This window comes from Ovis aries, chromosome 11, assembly GCF_016772045.2.
Source record: "Ovis aries strain OAR_USU_Benz2616 breed Rambouillet chromosome 11, ARS-UI_Ramb_v3.0, whole genome shotgun sequence".
NCBI classification, from domain to species: Eukaryota; Metazoa; Chordata; class Mammalia; order Artiodactyla; family Bovidae; genus Ovis; species Ovis aries.
Window position 1 is genome coordinate 17,208,873 of NC_056064.1, and position 21,570 is coordinate 17,230,442.

The 21,570-nt window shown below is 41.8% G+C and overlaps 1 protein-coding gene across 1 annotated transcript in view; it reads left to right on the forward strand.

Annotated features, from left to right (window-relative positions):
• The window catches only part of MYO1D (myosin ID), a 366,992-nt gene that overhangs the window by 124,240 nt on the left and 221,182 nt on the right, over positions 1 to 21,570 (forward strand). Inside the window, exons 11-14 of the mRNA XM_015098505.3 lie at positions 1,428 to 1,598; positions 5,846 to 5,916; positions 12,819 to 12,893; positions 18,827 to 18,959. Of these exons, the coding sequence (XP_014953991.3) occupies positions 1,428 to 1,598; positions 5,846 to 5,916; positions 12,819 to 12,893; positions 18,827 to 18,959 (450 nt within the window). The remainder of the gene's footprint in view (positions 1 to 1,427; positions 1,599 to 5,845; positions 5,917 to 12,818; positions 12,894 to 18,826; positions 18,960 to 21,570) is intronic.

Below are 21,570 nucleotides of genomic sequence, written 5' to 3' on the forward strand. Positions count from 1 at the left end.
ACTCTTCGTGTTGCGAAGAGTCGGACACGACTGAGTGACTTCACTTTCACTTTTCACTCTCATGCATTGGAGAAGGAATGGCAGCCCACTCCAGCGTTCTTGCCTGGAGAATCCCAGGGACGGGGGAGCCTGGTGGGCTGCCATCTATGGGGTCACACAGAGTCAGACATAACTGAAGCGACTTAGCCGCAGCAGCAGCAGTGGAATATGGGGGCTTCCCTGGTGGCTCAGACGGTAAAGAATCTGCCTGCAATGTGGGAGACCTGAGTTCAGTCCCTGGCTTGGGAAAATCCCCTGGAGGAGGGCATGGCAACCCACTCCAGTATTCTAGCCTGGAGAATCCCCATGGACAGAGGAGCCTGGCGGACCACAGTCCATGGGGTCACAAAGAGTTGGGACATGACTGAGTGATTCAACACAGCACAGTGGAATATGGGTCTTGTGATTAACAGCCAACAGATTGAGAGTATGAGGATTAAGGTTCGGTGCAGGGTATGAAGACTGGATTAAAATAAGACTTAGTGAAGGAAGAAACATTATCTACTTTATAATTTTCACCTTGAGCTGTACAGTAAGTCCCCTCCATACAAACCTTTAAAAATGCAAACTTTTAAAAATGCAAACGTTCATGCCAGCCCCTGTGTGCCAGCTATTGTACTACTATACTTTCAAGGTACTGTACTATAAGGTGAACAATGTTTATTTTTTGTGTTTGTTCATTTTGTGTGTGTGTATTACTTATGAGGAGTATTATGAACCTATTACAGTACAGTACTATATAGCCGATTATGTTAGCTGGGTACCTCGGTTAACTTTGTTGGACTTACAAAGTCCACTCTGAGAATGGAACTCATTCATTTTTAGGGGACTTCCTGTGTTCATTTAAGGGAATTTTTTGAAAATCTCGACCAAGCTGTACAGCCTGTGGGATTTCAGTTCCCTGACCAGGGATTGAACCAGGGCCATGGCAGTGAAAAGTGCCAAATCCTAACCACTAGACCACCAGGGAACTCCCAAGACAAAATGTTTTATGATACAAAGTCAATAAATGCATCTTTTAAAAAACCTCTGTTAGAACGTGTACTCATTTTAGCATTGAAGGTTTTAGTCACTCAGTCATGTCCCATTCTTTGTGACCCCATGAACTGTAGCCCGCCAGGCTCCTCTGTCCATGGGATTCTCCTGGCAAGAATACTGGAGTGGGTTGCCATTTCCTTCTCCAGAGGATCTTCCCAACCCAGGAATCGAACCCATGTCTCCTGCATTGCAGGCAGATTCTTTACCGTCTGAGCCACCAGGGAAGCCTCATTGATTGTGATTTTCATATTTGACATCAAAGTGACTTGAACTCCTGATGCACGTGGAGGCACTGGTGTTGCGCCTGGTCCCCGTCCCATTTGTAACTGGCTCTTTGCTGTGTCCTCCAGATTGATTACTTCAACAATCAGATCATCGTGGACCTGGTGGAGCAGCAGCACAAGGGGATCATTGCCATCCTGGATGACGCCTGCATGAACGTTGGCAAAGTCACTGATGAGATGTTCCTAGAAGCACTTAACAGTAAACTGGGCAAACACGGTCATTTTTCCAGCCGCAAGGTACCGAGTATAACGAGAACATCCTCTCATTTTGATCTGTACGATTTTCCTCATTGTTTGACAGAATCAAATGAATTTTTATGTTGGGGTACAAGAAAGTCCACACGAGTATGAAAGGCCATAAACATCCCTGAAATGATTTATTGCTGTGGATAAATTCTGCCTCTCTGGTTTATTGGGATGATGATGTTGTTGTTCAGTCACATCCAACTCTTTATGACCCAATGGGCTGCAGCACGCCAGGCTTCCCTGTCCTTCACCCTCTCCCGGAGCTTGCTCAAACTCATGCCCATCTAGTCAGTGATGCCATCCAAGCATATCATCTTCTGTCATCCCCTTCTGCTTTCAGGGTCTTTTCTAATGAGTCAGCCCTTTACATCAGGTGGCCAAAGTATTGGAGCTTCAGTATCAGTCCTTTCAATGAATATTCAGGGTTGATTTCCTTTAGGATCAACTGATTTGATCTCCTTGTTGTCCAAGGGACTCTCAAGAGTCTTCTTCAGCACCACAGTTCAAAAGCATTAATTCTTTGGTGCTCAGCCTTCTTATGGGATGATGTGATTGATAAAAATCATAATGTCCAGGAGAGGGCACTCTAGACTACTCAATTTGCTAGAAATAGGAAAAATGAACACAATTCTTTAGAAAGCATGATGTCATTTATAACCAATAGGTACAGAGACCTTGTTCATGTGCTAGAATTTTGCCCCTGCATCCGATGATTATGGCCCCTGAAAATAGCTTTTGTCCATGACTTTTTACTGTAATCCTCAGTTATAAAAATACAGTATGTGTGCTCTGCTCTAGTTCTTCAGACTATGTGACTTTCTTGAAAATGAGAAATTCTAGGTGAAATTCTCATGTTACAAGGAAACTCATTCCTTAAATAAATGGGTGTCCTTTTTAACTCCCTATTTTTCACATTCTAAAAATGTTACAAACAGGTCATATTGCTATAACTGGTGGCAGTTGTGGTTATCAGACCTTTGTGCTGTGCCTTGCATATGGTATGTTTACCATGATATTTGTCCTAGGAGAGACACACCATCATCCCCAGGTGTTCCCTATAAATACAGGCTTGTCCAGCAACCGTAAGCTGAAGGAGAAACAGGCCCTGTGCTTCTTCACTTCCGTGAAGAAAGGGGCAAACATTTCTGCTCCTCCATAATTCCATGTAAATCTATGACACCCTGCCATTTTTTAATATGAATAAATCTATATTCCAACTTTGTCTCTTTTGACATTATGTAATCAGAACAGTAAGATTCCACAGTTAACTAGAGAAAGCACAAATTGTCAAGAAATAGATTACTGGCTGATATTTATTTTAGACCAGTTTTATTTCTGAAACGTTCTCCTTGGTCTATTACTGAAGACTAACTTGTAGCCTGCTCTAAGTTGGCTTTCAGATACTATGATCTTATTAATTTTTACTTTTGGCCGCACTGCATGGCATGTGGAATTTAGTTCCCCAACCAGGTATTGAACCTGCACCCCCTGCATTGGAAGCGTAGAGTCTTAACCTCTAGACCACCAGGAAAGTCCCTATAGCCTGGGCTTTGACATTAGGGTTCCAGCTAGAGTTATTCCTCCAGTCATTTCCTGTGTATAACACACATACTGAATAAGTGCCTCTCGTTTTCCAGGTACAATCCTGACGGCTGGGGACAGAACAGTAAGCAAAGTTAGAAGCCACGTGAATTATTTAGAGTGATACTTTTAAAGATGGCACAGTGATGGGGCAAATGTCCCATCTCTGAGGGGCTGGGTAAAAATGTCCTTTATAATCATAATTCAGATTCTGGAGATTCGCTTTGTATTATGTCTACCACATGGTAGAGAATCCTTGTTTATCAAATTGAATTGGATTGGTCACGAGCATACCAAATAAATCTTAGGAAATGTTGAATTCTGAACTAAGGCAACTCTCCATATGATTAGATAAACAACTATGATTCTTACATGAGAAATCGCTTCATTTTGTTATGTTTCATCTTGGCCATTTATGTACCTGAATGTATCAACCAAATATTTAAAGGAGAAGCTGTTCATGCAGTGCTTTTAAGCAGTAACTACTGACTTGATAGGCTAAGTAGTAATTTATCTGTGAAAATGGAAATTTTCTTTTCTTTAATGTGGGAGCCCAGGTTCTCCCAACTTTCAGACCAGGTGGCTCCTTTCTCCCTCAGCAGCAGCATCTCTCAGACAAATCTTGAGATGGAAATTTTTTGTGTGTTCTTTTCTGGGATTTTTGCCTAATGAAGGAAAGAAATGAAATAACCAAGCTGTCAGGATATTTTCATCACTGTGAACCTTTCTGTTAAATAAATGCTATTATCCTGTATGTCACAGCAGGTATTTTAATTCATTATTGGTTACTAATGATTAACTACTTTTATTGGCAGGTTAAAGAAGAGGTTTCTGGTTTGTGTTTATTTAGGGGCTAAACTGTTTGTCAGGCATTTAAGTTATGCAGAGGCAGATAGATGGTCCAATAATCTATAAAATTACTGTTAAAAGTATTGTTAACATGTAAAGTTGAACGATAAATAGGTTTTTTTTTAAAGTAAAGAAAAATCTAAAAAGTTCTATGTTTAGATCAGTTAAGAACTTGCAGTATCTAAATGTAAGAATATTCAATTAGTATAGATGTCTCTTGAGTCCTTTTCCTTTGGGAGCTTTATAAGTAGAAGGGTTTTGTAAAAGTGGTTGATAAGAGAGAGGGAAGGAGAGAGGAATTAAATATTTCAGAAACCCCTCTGAATGTTAGATGCTTTGTTCTCCATAGTTGGTTTAACCTCTAGAACAACTCTACAATAAGTGATTACTGAAGGAAAGAGAGCATATTGATGGTAGAGACAAGACTGCAACCTCAGAAGTCTGACTCTAGCTTCCTGTAATTATTAATTTGTTGAATTAATAGGCTAATTATTCCCTTAACAGTCTATATCCACAGAGAACCCACCATCCTGGTTGGGGTTGTTTGTTATCTAACATGACAAGCCAAATGATGTTTCTATGTAACCATACTCAATGCTTATGGATTCTTTTTTTTTTTTTAATTGTTTTAATGTTGACCATTTTTAAAGTCTTTATATTGCTTCTGTTTTATGTTTTGTCTTTTTGTTTGTTTGTTTTGTTTTTTGGCTGTGAGGCACTGTGGAATCTTAGCTCCCCAACCAGAGAGCAAACCTATATCCCCTGCATTGGAAAATGAAGTCTTAACCACTGGACTGCCAGGGAAGTCCCAATAGTTATAGATTCTTAAACATCCGCTTTTGAACCTAAAGAATATCAAGTGATCCTTTATAGGGCGGTCAAAGAATCTCAGTGCTTCTGTAATAAGGAAATTGCAGAAACTTATAGAGATCCAGGGCTCTATAAAAACGTCCTTCTCAGAGAGGTCTTCTTCAGTGAGAAACAGCTGCAGAAGGTTGATCTGTGAAGTGGTAGACCTGGAGTCCCAGCTTAGCAGAAGACGGGTGAGCCAGGCTGATGTATACATAGCAGAGTACAGACATGGTATTTTGTCCCAAGGACTCTTCCCAAAGCTACCGCTTATCAGCTACAGGACCTTGGGCCAGTTACCTAACCTGTTTGTGGCTTAGTTTTCATATATGTAAAAGAGAATCCATAATCCTTAGTTGAAATATCAGTTGTGAGTATTGAATGAGATGTCCACGCGTAGAAGATGGCAAATCCTCAAAATGGTCTTCTTTAAGTGGGACATGGAGGAGAGAGAGGCTCTATCAGTCAAGGTTGGCTGGGCTGTGTTAACAGCTGAGATTTAAGTGTCATAGACAGCAGAAGTCTATTTCTCTCCCAGGGTCCCAGACTTCTCCCATCTTCAGGCTCTTCCATCCCCTCAGGACTATCCTTCTCTGCATCCAACTAGCGGGAGGTGAGAAGAAAGTACAGAGGAGAATCACCCACTTCTTACCAGCTTTGACCTTGAAGAGCCTTATCCTCTCACACTCACCTTCCATTGTCCAGAGCCTGGTCACCCGGCCATTCCCAGTCACCAAGGTGGCCAGGAAATGCAGTCTAGCTCTAGGCACTTTGAGGGGAAAAGTTCTCAATCTTTGCCACATTTGCCAAATTAAATAAACCTCCACACTCTGGGACTTCATTCATAATGATATCATAATTTGTGACGTGATTATCCTCTCCTGTTAAGTTGGAATATATTTTTAGAAAAGTGAAAATGTCTGTTTTCAAGATCATCTCCTTCCTTCTTGATTTCTTAGCTCTGCGCCTCGGACAAAATCCTGGAGTTTGATCGAGATTTTCGAATTCGACATTATGCAGGGGACGTTGTGTGAGTATCTCACTCTGGTGCCTGACATGGTGGTTTGCATGCAACATCACTGCAGAAGATACAATCAAGGGAAATAGAAATTATTTCCCTATTTGTTTGCATTTTCCAGCCATTTCTGATGGCAATATATTTTAATTTCTTCACTTAAAACATTGGCATAGCTTCATTCATTCCTTGCTTTTCAAACATTTGTTAAAGACACATCATGTGTGGCCATACACAGTTTGTGGCATAGTTGACCTTCGGTCAGCATCAGCTGATGCTTAAATAAACCATGGAAGTATGTTAGGAATTGGGATAGAAAGACGAGTAACATGGACTATGCCCTGATGAAGCTAACAGCTTAGTGGAGGATGCAGGCAGATACATGATAAGTCATTATAATGAAAGTGAAAATGAAGTTGCTCAGTCGTGTCCGACTCTGCAACCCCATGGACTGTAGCTTCTCAGGCTCCTCCATCCATGGGATTTTCCAGGCAAGAGTGCTGGAGTGCAGAATGGAAAGGGTCAAACTGGAGAAACACAGGGCATTGTGGGAACACTGTTGTTTGTTGTTGTTTAGTCGTTAAGTCTTTGTGACCCGTGGACTGTAGCCCGCCAGCCTCCTCTGTCCATAGGATTTCCCAGGCAAGAATACTGAAGTGGGTTGTCATTTCCTTCTCCAGGAGATCTTCCTGACCCAGGGGTTGAACCCACATCTCCTGCATTGGCAGGTGTGTTCTCTACCACCAAGCCACCAGGAAAAAGCCTTGTGGGAACACTGAGGAGGAATAATTAACCCAGAGTGAGGAGTGTAGCCAAGCCTTGCAAGAGTGAGGAGTGTAGCCAAGCCTTGAAGGAAGTGATATTCCAGATGAGTCTAGAAAGTAAAAGAGGCTTAGGTGAAAGACAGAATTAGGAAAAGAAGGAGATGAGAGGGCATTCCAAGCAGAGAGACAGCAGGCATACAGGCCCAGAAGTGAGAGTCATCACTATACATGAAGAACTATTGGTAGTTGGGTAACTATATGAGCAAAAACCAGTTTCCCCATATGATTTTTCACATATTATTCAAAAAAGTAAAATTCTCACAAGCTACATTTTCTGGCTACAGTATGATAAAAGTAGAAATTGGTAAGAAAATAAAACTAAAAACATATAACTTCCTTAGTCTTTTAGTTTCCTAGGGTTTCTATAACAAATGACCACAAATTGGTGGCTTAAAGCAACAGGAATGTATTCTTTCATGTTTCTTCCTGACTCAGGGATTGAACCCAGGTCTCCTGCATTCCAGGCAGATTCTTTACCGTCTGAGCCATCAGGAACACCCCACTGTGGAGGCCACAAGTTTGAAATCTAGGTGCTGGCAGGGCCACACTCTAGATGCTTTAGAGGAAGATTGTTTCTTGCTTTCTTCAGCATCTGGTGGCTGCCTGCTTTCCTTGGCTTGTGGCTGTATCACTCCAGTCTCAGCCTCCATCATCACATTGCCACCTCCTCTTTGGGGTGTCTGTATTAAATCTCCCTCTGTTTCTGTTTTAAAACTACACTTGTGAATGCATCTAAGGCCCACCTGAATAACACAAGATGAGTTTCTTCTCCCAGGATCCTCAATGTAATCACATCTTTTACCATACAAGGTAATATTCACAGTTTCCAGGGAATTTGACAAGGCTTCTCTGATGGCTCAGATGGTATAGAATCTATCTGTCTGCAACACAGGAGACCTGGGTTCGATCCCTGGGTTGGGAAGATTCCCCTGGAGGAGGGCATGGCAGCCCACTCAGAATTCTTGCCTGGAGAATCCCCATGGACAGAGGACCCTGGAGAGCTGCAGTCCATAGGGTCACAAAGAGTCAGACATGACTGAACGGCTAAGCACAGCACAGCACCTCTTTCCAGGGAGGCATTTTTCAGTCTGCTACACTTAGCATGCTTTGTCCACCCACACTGCTTATTATCTGGTTTTTGTTTACAGTCCCCTGTTTTCCTTTCTCCTTATTTTTGATGCTGGGAATTCTATTCACATAACCCATTACAGGCAGAGATTAAACAACAAAAAATGGAAATGATCATCTCTATAAATGCCAAAGAGACATTTGAAGAAACTTTAATGGCTGTTCCTGATTTAAATTAAAACTCTAGAATCATCCTCAATGGTGAAAAACTGAAAGCATTTCCCCTAAAGTCAGGAACAAGACAAGGGTGCCCACTCTCACCACTACTATTAAACATAGTTTTGGAAGTTTTGGCCACAGCAGTCAGAGCAGAAAAAGAAATAGAATCCAGATTGGAAAGGAAGAAGTAAAACTCTCACTGTTTGCAGATGACATGATCCTCTACTTAGAGAACCCTAAAGACTCCACCAGAAAATTACTGGAACTAATCAATGAATATAGTAAAGTTACAGGATATAAAATCGGTACCCAGAAATCCCTTGCATTCCTATACACTAACAATGAAAAAAACAGAAAGAGATGTTAAGGAAACAATTCCATTCACCATTGCAACGAAAAGAATAAAATACTTAGGAATATATCTACCTAAAAAAACTAAAGACCTATATATAGAAAACTATAAAACACTGGTAAAAGAAATCAAAGAGGACACAAATAGATGGAGAAATATACCATGTTCATGTATCAGAAGAATCAATATAGTGAAAATGAGTATACTACCCAAAGCAATCTATAGATTCAATGCAATCCCTATCAAGCTACCAACGGTATTTTCAGAGACCTAGAACAAATAATTTCACAATTTGTATGGAAATACAAAAAACCTCAAATAGCCAAAGCAATCTTGAGAAAGAAAAATGGAACTGGAGGAATCAACCTGCCTGACTTCAGTCTCTACCTCAAAGCCACAGTCATCAAGACAGTATGGTACTGGCACAAAGACAGACATATAGATTAATGGCACAAAATAGAAAGCCCAGAGATAAATCCACGCACCTATGGACACCTTATCTTTGACAAAGGAGGCAAGAATATACAATGGAGAAAAGACAATCTCTTTAACAAGTGGTGCTGGGAAAACTGGTCAACCACTTGTAAAAGAATGAAACTAGAACACTTTCTAACACCATACACAAAAGTAAACTCAAAATGGATTAAAGATCTAAACGTAAGACCAGAAACTATAAAACTCCTAGAGGAGAACATAGGCAAAACACTCTCTGACATAAATCACAGCAGGATCCTCTATGACCCACCTCCCAGAATATTGGAAATAAAAGCAAAAATAAACAAATGGGACCTAGTTAAAATTAAAAGCTTCTGCATAACAAAGGAAACTATAAGCAAGATGAAAAGACAGCCTTCGGAATGGGAGAAAATAATAGCAAACGAAGCAACGGACAAAGAATTAATCTCAAAAATATACAAGCAACTCCTGCAGCCCAATTCCAGGAAAATAAACAACCCAATCAAAAAGTGGGCCAAAGAACTAAACAGACATTTCTCCAAAGAAGACATACAGATGGCTAACAAATACATGAAAAGATGCTCAACATCACTCATTATCAGAGAAATGCAAATCAAAACCACAATGAAGTACCATTTCACGCCAGTCGGAATGGCTGCAACCCAAAAGTCTACTAATAAATGCTGGAGAGGGTGTGGAGAAAAGGGAACCCTCTTATACTGTTGGTGGGAATGCAAACTAGTACAGCCACTATGGAGAACAGTGTGGATATTCCTTTAAAAACTGGAAATAGAACTGCCTTATGACCCAGCAATACCACTGCTAGGCATACACACCAAGGAAACCAGAATTAAAAGAGACACGTGTACCCTAATGTTCATCGCAGCACTGTTTATAATAGCCAGGATGTGGAAGCAACTTAGATGTCCATCAGCAGATGAATGGATAAGAAAGCTGTGGTACATATACACAATGGAGTATTACTCAGCCATTGAAAAGAATACATTTGAATCAGTTCTAATGTGGTGGATGAAACTGGAGCCGATTATACAGAGTGAAGTAAGCCAGAAAAAAAAAAACGCCAATACAGTATACTAATGCATATATATGGAATTTAGAAAGATGGTAATGATAACCCTGCATGCGAGACAGCAAAAGAGACACAGATGTATAGAACAGTCTTTTGGACTTTGTGGGAGAGGGTGAGGGCAGGATGATATGGGGGAATGGCATTGAAACCTGTAAATTATCATATGTGAAACGAATCACCAGTCCAGATTCAATGCATGAGACAGGGTGCTTGGGGCTGGTGCACTGGGATGACCCAGAGGAATGGGATGAGGAGGGAGGTGGGAGGGGGTTCAGGATGGGGAACACATGTACACCCATGGCTGATTCATGTCAATGTATGGCAAAACCAATACAATATGGTGAAGTAAAAAAATAAATTAATTTTTTTTTAAAAAAACCTCTAGAATCATAAAATAATATGGCTCAAAATTATCACCCCCATCTGCCAAACTAGCCGTTCACATGGGGATCACACAGTTTTCCACTTTTTCTGGTGCTGTTTCCAGATTCCAGAATCCCAAAGAGGGGAGATCCAGTGATATACAGATGCCCGCCTCTGATCACTCAGGCCACACTCACCGGCTGCCCTCTTACAGCTCGGATCTGCATAACTGCAGAACTAGACTTAGAGGCCACGCGGGGCAGCCACTCTTTCACAGATGGAGACATTTATGCACGCGTGTCATTCTTTCCCAGCATCAGACAGCAAGTTTACAGAATAGCTGAGACAGTACCTAGGTGTCCAGACTCCCAGTCTAGAGAGCTAGCCGGCCCCAGAGAGGAATATGTGATGCCTCCAATTCCCTTTCTGTCTCTCCTTAAGCCTTTCAACCCTTTTCTAGATTTTTACTGGGTGTCTTCTGTGTGCCCAATACTTTATAAAGTATGGTCCCTGCCCATAAAGAGCTTTCCATGTAAGATGCATATGTGTATGTGGGGGTTTGTGTGTGTAATAACACACAGTATTAACACACACGTGTGTGTATATATATACACACTAAGCGACTATGCTGTGCTTAGTCGCTTAGTCGTGTCTGACTCTTTACAACCTTTTGGACTATAGCCTGCCAGGTTCCTCTGTCCGTGGGAATTCTCCAGGCAAGATTCCTTGAGTGGATTGCCATCCCCTCCTCCAGGGGATCTTCCCAACCCAGGGATCAAACCCAGGTTTCCCATATTGCAGGCAGATTCTTTTCCATCTGAGCCACCTGGGAAGCCCAAGAATACTGGAGTGGGTAGCCTATCCCTTCTCCACAGGATCTTCCTGACCCAGGAATCAAACTGGGGTCTCCTGCATAGAAGGCGGATTCTTTACCAGCTGAGCAGGGAAGCCCCATGTAGATGTAGATGTATATACATACACACATTTGTGTATAAATATATATAGATAGATAGATACAACAAAAGATAGTTGAAAATAATTTCCATATGAGTAATAACATGTTTTCAGAATAAGCAAATACCTTTAACTGTGTGTGATAAACGCAGATAGGCAGATGCTGATCGTTAGGTGCTAGGAATTATTCTAGGAAAAAGTGGGAAGGATGCTAGAAAGATTTAGGATCTTTAGCCCATTTGACTGGAGTGTATCCTTTTGGTGGCATAGAGAAGTAGAAACACCTAGAAAAGTAGATTGAGATCAAATCACAATGAGTCTAAAAGGTCAGAATAAGGACTTTGAATTGTAAGGGTCTGATGATATAGTAAGAATCAGGTGACTATGGGTTCAGTCAAAAGCTACTTGAAGGTACTAGGAAGAAGACCAAGGTTGGAGGAGGCAGGGAAATTATTTTGGGCCTAAAACTGTGCCCATGGGCAGCACGAAACTTTCTTGCAGAAAGAAACACGAGCGGCTGGAACAATATAAGACTGATGAGGTGTCAGAGTTAGAGACTGGAGAATTGTCTACAGCAAGGGTCCCCAACCTCTGGGGTCTAATACCTGATGATCTGAAGTGGAGCTGATGTAATAATAATAGAAACAGAGTGCACAATGAATGTAATTCAGCTGAATCATCCCCAAACCATCTCCTACCCCCACCCCAGTCTATGGAAAAACTGCCTTCCACAAAACCAGTCCCTGGTGCCGAAAAGGTTGGGGACCGCTGGTCTACAGTGATGTGATTGTCCAGGAAGAAAATACAGTCAGGCAAGATAGGAGAGCTATAGGGAGCAGCCACCTCTAGAGTTACTATTTCCCTAACCTCTTAGCCTGTCTTGATCATACAGAATCACCCTGTACTGTTACCCCCTCCCCACAGTTTACTCCCTCTGGGTCCATGCCAGTGACTGCAGCAGGGCAGCCCCTTGCCCACCAGCTGCAAGTTTACTTTGAGACCTTACTCACATCCCGCCCTCCACACCATGTACTGACCTTTTCATTTCCTCCCAGCAACTCCGCGCATGTGCCTGCTTCCTCGCCTTCGTTTAATGTTGCCCTGTGTAATCTGCCTTCCTCTTTCTCTTCTGCTTATCCCAATCTTACCATCCTTTGCAGTTCTCCTTGGATCTTTTCTCCCACCCTGAACACAGTGAGCGAGCCTTAGGCAAGTCATCTCACCTCCTCACGGATGAGACTCTTAGATCCTGTACGTTGCCGTTTTGCTTTTATCGTAGGAATGTGGGATGGCACACACAGCTAACTTTTTAAAAGTCAGCATCTTGAGGTAAGCCACAAACCCATGGAGTGATGATCTTAGTCGTAGCGATGGCACTGATGTTTGGCCTCCTTTTGAGGGACAGAAACATCACTCTGTCTACAGAGTAGGTAAATTTGATATTCTTTAACTCAGAACTGGGTGGACAAGCTTTATACATGATTGATGGCATTATTTAACAATAGAAAGGCTTGTAGACTTCTAAAAAAGCTTCGAAATGGCTCTCACTTGGTGAATAATGTGTTTTCCGTGTTTCTTTTTTCTCAACTAGGTATTCTGTCGTTGGTTTTATTGACAAAAACAAAGACACTTTATTTCAAGATTTCAAGCGCCTCATGTATAACAGGTAGGATTAAAATTTTATTAATCGTCTTTATATTTAGCTTGCTGACACATATATTACATAATAGGTATGCACATGATTAATTCTATGTGACAATTTAAAGAGTTTTCTGGCAATTTGTATACTTCTGTTTGATCATACTTAGTGAGTGAAATCATCTGTTACTTTATGATGATAAAATCTGTAAACTCAGGGCAGGGACCCTGTTACTAATACAGTGTTCCTCGATTTCCCTTGGGTTTCCTCGGTTTCTCTCTTTACTGTTGCCATCCTTCTTGTCCCTGCCAGTGTAGTCAGCAGTCCTCAGGCCAGGTCAGTGGTGATGGGAGGGTGTCAGGTAAGCTCTGGACCAGCCGAAAGCTTTACACACTCTGATTCCCACTGCAGTGTCTTTGCCTGCAGCCAAGGGACCACCCTAATAATAGAGTGGCTCTCACATCAGTGGTGATCAATGCAGAGTGGATAGAATCTTCCCACAACCCAAGAAAACGTAAAAAAGTCATGGAGAAATAAAACCAAGCAAAGGATAGCAAGTTCACATCCGGTACAGATACTTCGGAAAGAAGGCTCATGAAGAAGAGAAGCTTCCTAGCCAACTGCTTCTTTTGGTTAAAGTGTCATCGCTCATGTATTAAGTCAGCTCAGCCCACTGGCCAGTAGGTCATCAAAGATGTATGCAGCACCTCTGAGCCGCACATTCCCTATGTTCTTGGGGTTCAGCTGCTGGAAAAAACTTGGACAAAGTCCCTTCCCTCCTGAGGTCTTTTATTCTAGTGGAGATAACAGTTAATGATAAAAGATGGAACTTTCAGCTAGTGTCAAGTGTTAGGAAGAAAAACAAAGTTAGGTGAGAGACTGAGGGTATAGACCAAGAAGGGCCATAGAGGTGTTACAGGTAGTATGGTAGGAAAAGGCTCCTTAAAAGAAAGGTCATTTGAACTGAGCCCAGAGTGAAGTGTGGGTGCAAACCATGAGTATGGGGGACAGCATTCAAAGAGAGAAAGACTAGTTCACCAAGATGCTAAGGTGGAAACGAGCATGGGTGTGTTGACCGCAGGAAGGTCAGTGTGGCTAAGATCAGTGAGGGGAGGGGAGAACAATCAGAAATGACTGCAGAGAGGTCCACAGGCCCTGCTCATAGAGAGTCCATGAGCCAGGTACAATGGGAAGCCACTGGAACGGATGATATGACGTCTGTTCTAAGGAAATCACTGGAACCGCTGTGTAAAACCCAGATGGTGAAGGGCAGGAGTAAACATGGGGAGACCAGGTAGGAGGCTGGTTTAGTGATCCAGGCTGACACGTGGGTGGTGGTGACAGAAAGGGAAAATGGTCCAAGTGGCTGATATTTTGAAAGTAGAACCAACAAGATTTGCCAGTGGATAGAATGTGTTATGGGGAAAAAAAAAAGTCAGAGACGATGGGGACGGGATGCTTGGTTGTGGGAAAGACAGAGGAGGTGCTCATTTGGGGGGAAAATAAAGAGTACCGCTTCGAATATGTTTTGTGGGAGGTGTGTCCTGGACATCCATCCAAACAGGCAGTTGTGTGAAACTCAAGAGTAAAGGCGGGAACAGAGAAGTAAATTCATGGTCGTCCGTCTGTTGATGGTACTAAAAGCATTGTCCTGGTTGAGATTATCTAGGGTGAGCATAGACAAAAAATAAAAGAGAGAAGAGATTGAAGGATGAATCCCTGAGGCACTCCACCACTTTGAGTCAAGCAGGGAGGGAGGAACTAGCGAAGGGAGCTGAGAGCATGCCTGTGAGTTAGGAAGGAAGCCAGGAATCCGGTGTCAGGGTGGCCAGGCCAAGTAAAAATGATCAGCTGTGCCAAACACCATCAGGAGCAGAGTAATGTGAGGAGCAAGATTCACCACTGGATTTGCTAACATGAAGGTCAGTGGAACCCTGACAACACTGACTTTAGCAGTGTCTTGAAGACAGATGTCTGACAGAAGTGGGTCAAGAGAATACAGAAAATGAGGATGAGGAGACGGTGGGTTTCAACCGTTTTTTTCAAAAGGTTTTGCAATAAAGTGGTTCATCTGTGTGAATGAAGCTTCCAGGAGCAGAGAGAGAGCCATCAACCCTAGAAAGGCACAGAGGCGTGGGGGTCTGAGAGAGAACCCATGTAAGAACCAATTTGGGGAGGAGAGACTTTCAGAAAGGAGTTTCAGTGAGTGGCTTATCAGGTACAGTGCACTCATTTTGAAAGAGAAACCAAAGAGTCTGGCATTGCTCTGTATAAAAAAATGTCAAAAAGTCAAATTGGAAAAACGGGCTCAGTCGTCCAGGGGCAAAGTCAGGGCGTGTTGCCCAGGGGAGGCAGTCAGGCTGTGTACCAGGAGGCCGCACAGGGTGGCATTCATTGTATGCTGCGTGCTAAGTCGCTTCAGTAGTGTCCGACTCTTTGCGACCCTATGGGCTGCAGCCCACCAGGCTCCTCTGCCCATGGGATTTTCCAGGCAAGAGTACTGGAGTGGGTTTTTGTGCCCCTCTCCAAAGGAACTTCAGGACCCAGGGACTGAACGTCTCCCTCGTTGGCAGGCAGGTTGTTTACCACTAGCGCCACCCAGGAAGCCCAGAGGTTCGGCTCACTGAGAGCAGCGCCACCTTCTGGCGGTGGATTCTGGTAACCCCAGCTACAGGACTAACGCAGAGACAGAGCAGCGCGTGGACTTACTACCAGCAGACAATCAGGCAGTCCTAAGGGTCTCGCGGTATGAAACCCTTGCATTGGTTTACCAGGCTCTTCTTCCCTATTGGAAACCTGTCTGGGAAATTAAATAGAACTCTAGTTTATTAACTGACAGTGAAAAATATCATCCAGAGGATGCTGAGTTGCTTGGTAAGCCTGGAATCAGAACAAAGGAACTTGGATCTGAGTCTAGTCATTAAAGACATTTCACAGCAGGGATGGTCTTGCCAAAGGTATAAAAACATAAAACGGTGCAGCTTATTGTATATATTGCCATAGTAGGACAGGTCTTGCTAGTGGGATGGAAAGTCTTGAAATCATTTTGATTAAAACTATCCTCTTAGTATTTAAATGGGCTGCCTTTGCCTCTGGATACTTTTTGAGACTTCCATGGCTAAATGACCTCGGTAAATTTTAATCCTTTCTTTATATCCGTTTAAAGAGTAATCCTTGGATCTCTAGTTCTGGAGCGTATGCATGCGTGTATGCTTGCACGTGTGTGTGTAAAGGGAAGGAGACAGGAAGCAAGCAGGTGGCATGCCAGGTGCACGGGCCACTCTTTCCCTCTCTCTCATTAGCCAGCTAAGTTCTGCCTTCTCTGTTACACATGATGAGTTTCTGATAAATAAGCTTCCCCCTTTAAGGAAAAAGCTCTTTTAAATATTTGAAAATTATGTTGACTTACCAACCTCAAAGTTCTTTCTCTTTGAAAACAATTGAACTTGTCTATTTTGATTCATTACACATCAATTCTACTGTTTGATGATACAATAGTAGGGACTTTCCTGGTGGCCCAGTGGCTAAGAGTCCCTGCTCCCAATGCAGGAAGCCCAGTATGTTCCCTGGTCAGGGAACTAGATTCCACATGCTGCAACTAAAGAGCTGGCACAGCCAAATAAAATAATAATAATAAACATCTTAGTTCCTTCATTCCCAGCATTCACGCCACCCTTCATTCATTAGGTAGTGTCTAAGCAATGGCACCCCACCCCAGTACTCTTGCCTGGAAAATCCCCATGGATGGAGGGGCCTGGTGGGCTGCAGTCCATGGGGTCTCTAACAGTCAAACACGACTGAGCGACTTCACTTTCACTTTTCACTTTCATGCATTGGAGAAGGAAATGGCAACCCACTCCAGTGTTCTTGCCTGGAGAATCCCAGGGACGGGGAGCCTGGCAGGCTGCCGTCTATGGGGTTGCACAGAGTCAGACACGACTGGAGCAACTTAGCAGCAGCAGCACACAAGGCCAAAAGTGAGCAGTGTAGAACTGGGGATAGAAACTGCATAGACCCAAAGACAGTGACTTTCTGTCTTTGACATGCATCAGAATTTTCAAAGTGCACACACTCTACTTTCTGGAAATTCTATTAATATTCCTTTGATGTTACAAAGGCATTCAGGCACGATGGGCACCAAAAACTGAGAACTATTGCCTCAAGTTATCTCTCTGCCAAAGACTGAAATGGTAAAGTTAAGGGAAAGCAATATACATTTATGTGGTCATTTTTATTGACATGTTATCTTTGGAAAATTATGGAATAGGACTAGAACGTAGTAAAACTGGGTCCATGAACCACAGATCATGCATTATTTTATAGCCACATTTGATGGCAGTTGGCACGGCTTGCTGGCAACAGTCAGAGTCAGAAATATTTCTCTGCCTTCATTCACAGACTAGCCAGTCTTCACCTCACTGTTTATCTTCTTCGCTCTTGTCCATTCTGGAAGTTTGCTACTATTATTTAGAACCTCTATGTATGGAAATTTACTAGATGTTTGGGGAACCAACTCAATTTTCTCAATTTTATGCCAGGGAAAGAAAAGTGGGCAAAATGATGACAGCAGTAAACACAATTAGCAGAAAAGATCCATGTTAAGTTTTTTTCTATTCTCAACCCCCAATTAAGAAAGGAAAAAATCTGACGAGAGAAGTTTTCAGGAAACAAGCAACATTTCGAATTCCAATTATTTCAAAATCAAAAGCACCAAGTGTTCTGTTAGTTTCAGGTATACAGCAAAGTGAATCAGTTATATATATACATATATCTGCTGTCTTTTTTTTTCCCTTATAGATCATTACAGAGCACTGAATAGTTTCCTGTGCTATACACAGTAGGTCTTTGTTAGTTATCTATGGTATAGATAGTAGTGTGTGAATGTCAATCCCAACATAACATTGTAAGTCAACTATACTCCAATAAAAAGTTATTTTAAAAAAATCAAAAGCACCCAAATGAAACAGGAAGAAAATCAGAGCCAAATAAGGCATATATCACTTTTAGCCTGAAAACTGGCCTCAAGTTTAAGAATTGGATTGCAGCCATCTTAGTATCACATCAATAAAATATTGGAACTGCCAGTACTACCTATAAGTGTGATCATAATTCCGCTGCAGTAAAGGGATTTATGAGAAGACGATGTAAAAGTGGTTATTTTCTGTTCCTCTCTGTATTTTTTGAGAGACCTGGCTTTTTGTGGTGTATCCTGGATGCATATTTGTGTCAATTAAAAGCTGCTTTCTTGAGGCACAGACAGAGCAGACTTGTGGGCGCATCAGGGGAAGGAGAAGGTGGAATGAATGGACAGAGTGACATTGACATACACTGCCGTGTTTATCAGATAGCTGGCTGGGGGGAAGCTGCTGTGTGGCGCAGCGGGCTCAGCTAGGTGCTCTGTGATAACCAAGAGGGGTGCGGTGGGGCTGGGTGGAAGGGAAGTGTCAGAGGGAGGGGATATCCGTATACATATAGCTGATTCACCTTGTTGTACAGCAGAAACTAACACATTATTGTAAAACAATTATACTCCAGTTTTTTTAAAAAATGCTTTCCCTTTCCTGATTTCTGACATGACCTTGAGGATCATTTCCCTGTTTGTGATTGGTTCTCATTCTTGTAACAATCACCAAAACCATTTGATTTTAGGTATATGGTATAAGAGCTATGTAAACTATTGAATATCCTATGTAATAATAGCAATGCAGTCATTTAAAGAAATTGAAAGAATTTTTCGAAAGTGGCGTGGTTTAGACACATCTTCTCATTTTGTGGTGTGGTACCTGCCATTATACTCTCAGCCTGATTTTCTAGGTGGAATCATTTGTTCAGTCAGGCCTAGTGAGTTGCATCTGCAGTGCAGTTGTGGCTCCCAGGATACAGTTCAGCAGGAATGCTTAGCAATTCTTAACCCACTTATTTGAATGTAGCGTTCAAGCCCCTCTTTCTGTGCTCCTTAGCTCAAATACTGTGCTGAAGAATATGTGGCCTGAAGGCAAACTGAGCATAACAGAGGTGACCAAGAGACCACTGACCGCTGCCACCTTATTTAAGAATTCTATGATTGCTTTGGTAGACAACCTTGCTTCAAAGGTAAGTACTTTCATTTTAAAATACCCGTTTTGTTTCACGGATTCCCTCTTGACATATGTTAATGAGAAAGGTATGTATAATATTTGCTTTTTAGGTAATTATAGTAAATCAAATTGAAGAACATGTATTTTAAATGAATGTTATAACAATTCTTAATACTGTTTTTTTTGTTTTTTAACATGGCTTGGTGAAACAGTTGTTTGTGTCCCAGATGAATGATCTTCTTAAATTTAAGCCTTTTATATTGTTGTCATCAACGGGAAAGTCTTAATGTAATCTTAAAAAAATAAAAACCGTATACTACGGGTATAATATGTGCCTGATAAAAGAAATTTTAGCCCTGTGCTGAAGACAAGGCCTGGCTTTAAAAAAAAATCTTGCCTTAAATTGTCATGTACCATCCTTATATTGTATCTGAATACAAATTACAGATAGAGTTTTAAGAGGAAGTTTAGTATTTAAGTGTCATCCTTAGGCTGTTTTAAATAGTTGAAATAAAAAGATGCACTATGGACCATCTTTTCTGCTTTTTATTGTTCCTTTGAGATCCCATACTGTTTGATAACTTTAGTCTGAGATTTTCTTCCCCTTGAAGAACAGATTTCTACTCTTAACTGCTGCTGTTGACAAGTTTGATAAATTAGGCAGCATTCTGGGGCTCATTATTTTTAGTTCCTTCATTTTTATCTTTCTCCTGGTGTTTTTCCAGTGTATTTTTTCTTCTTCATTTTTATCTTTTTTTTTAAATCAACTTCCTCTCTAAAAACTTAAATCTATATTATTTTTGGTTACTTCACTGTGGATAAATTAGGCAAATGCCATAAGAATACATCTCTTCAGTAGCTTTCTGTTCTTTTCGTCAGGATTCTTTGGCCTCAGGTGACAACAAATAAGAACAGCGTGTTGGCTTGTGTAATCAAACTGCCAGAAAAGCAGAGAGGGTTAAGGATACCAGAGCTATAGACCTGAATACCCTTAAGACCCCTCCTCTTGTTCCTCAGCTTTTCTCTGCAAGTCAGCTTCAACCTGCCTCATCCAGCAAGAAAAGTAAACCTAGAAGAAAGACATGGGACACGAGAGAGAGAGTCGCACACAGAAGCTTACAGAATGTACTTTATAAAACACATTCATTGTAAATATATTGTTTATAAAATATGTTCAAGTTAATTAACCAGAAAAGAGTCATTTTTATTGTCAATATTTGGTAGTTCAATGTTCATTTTCTAACATTTGTTTACTTGTGGCTGTGCTGGGTCTTCATTGCAGCCTGCAGAGGCTCTTCGTTGTGGCATGCAGGCTTTCTCTAGTTGCAGCACAGAGGGGCTTCACTTGTTACGGAGCCCCAGGCTCTGGGGCGCACGGGCTTCAGTAGTGCGGTGTGTGGGCTCAGCAGCTGCAGCTCATGGGCTCTGGAGTGCAGGCTCAGTAGTCACAGTGCACAGGCTTTGTTGCCCTGTAGCCTGTGGGATCTGAGTTCCTCGACCGCGTATCAAACCCACGTCCCCAGCACTGGAAGCTGGACTCCTAAGCACTGGTCCACCAGGGAAGTCCTGTTACATTTTTTAAATAAAAATTCTAGGACCATTTATCATTTCTGTATGGAGAATTGCATTCAGCTGCTAAACAAATGAACCCCACCTCCACCCCCAAATTAATGGATTAAACAGAAGAGACATTTATTTCTCTCTGTATAAATGAAGTACGAAAGCAGGTATCCCAGCACTGACGTAGCAGCTCTAAGGTTGTTAGAGACCCAGGTTCCTTCTGTCTTTTTCCTCTACTATCTTAATGCTTGGCATCCATCCCCCTGGTCCAAGATGGCAGCTGGAGCGTCTTCCTTTTTAAAGAGACTTCCTGGAAGCCTCATATAGTACTTTAACTCCATCTCATTTGGTGTACTTAGTTGCCAGAGAAGCTGGGAAGTGCCTTTCATTCTGGTTAGCATTGCTCCCAGCTAGAAGTAAGTATTCTGTTTCAAAGTAGGAAAAAAGTACTGTATATGAGGTAGGCAGCTAGCCTAGCAGTCCCTGCTACAGCTTCCCAATCTCTGTGTGCGTAGAGATAGGAAATGAGAGAGGGAGGAAGGACAAGCAAAAGAATAGAGACAACCCATCAGTCCAGAAAGCCAGTAAACCACAAAATTCATGTGACCCACCCTATTGCAGTGTTCATGTTACTACCGTGGTCTGGAATTGAACCTGCAATAACACCAAGGTTTTGCTGTGTTGTTCATAGGAGTTATTATATCTAATTAATACTCTGCAGAAAGATTAAGAACAAAAAGGTAGATAAAGACAAATCAAGCCCCCTCCCCCAAGAAAACTGGTGAAGGCAATATTAATGTGAGAGAACATAAAGTTTAAGGGGGAAATCTATTAAATACAGATAGACTAGTAATAATAAAAAGAAAATACTCAATAAAGCCATTTTGAACTAGGTACCTAACAATACAGCCATGATGGTACTTAAATTCTAAAAAGCCAAAAAAAAAAAAAAAAAAGACCCTGAAAAATGTAAAAGGCGGAAAAGGCAAAATTGACAAGTTCAGAATTCTAGAGGGAGATTTTAAACCAACTCTACCAAAAACTGATAGATCAAGCAAAAACCTTAG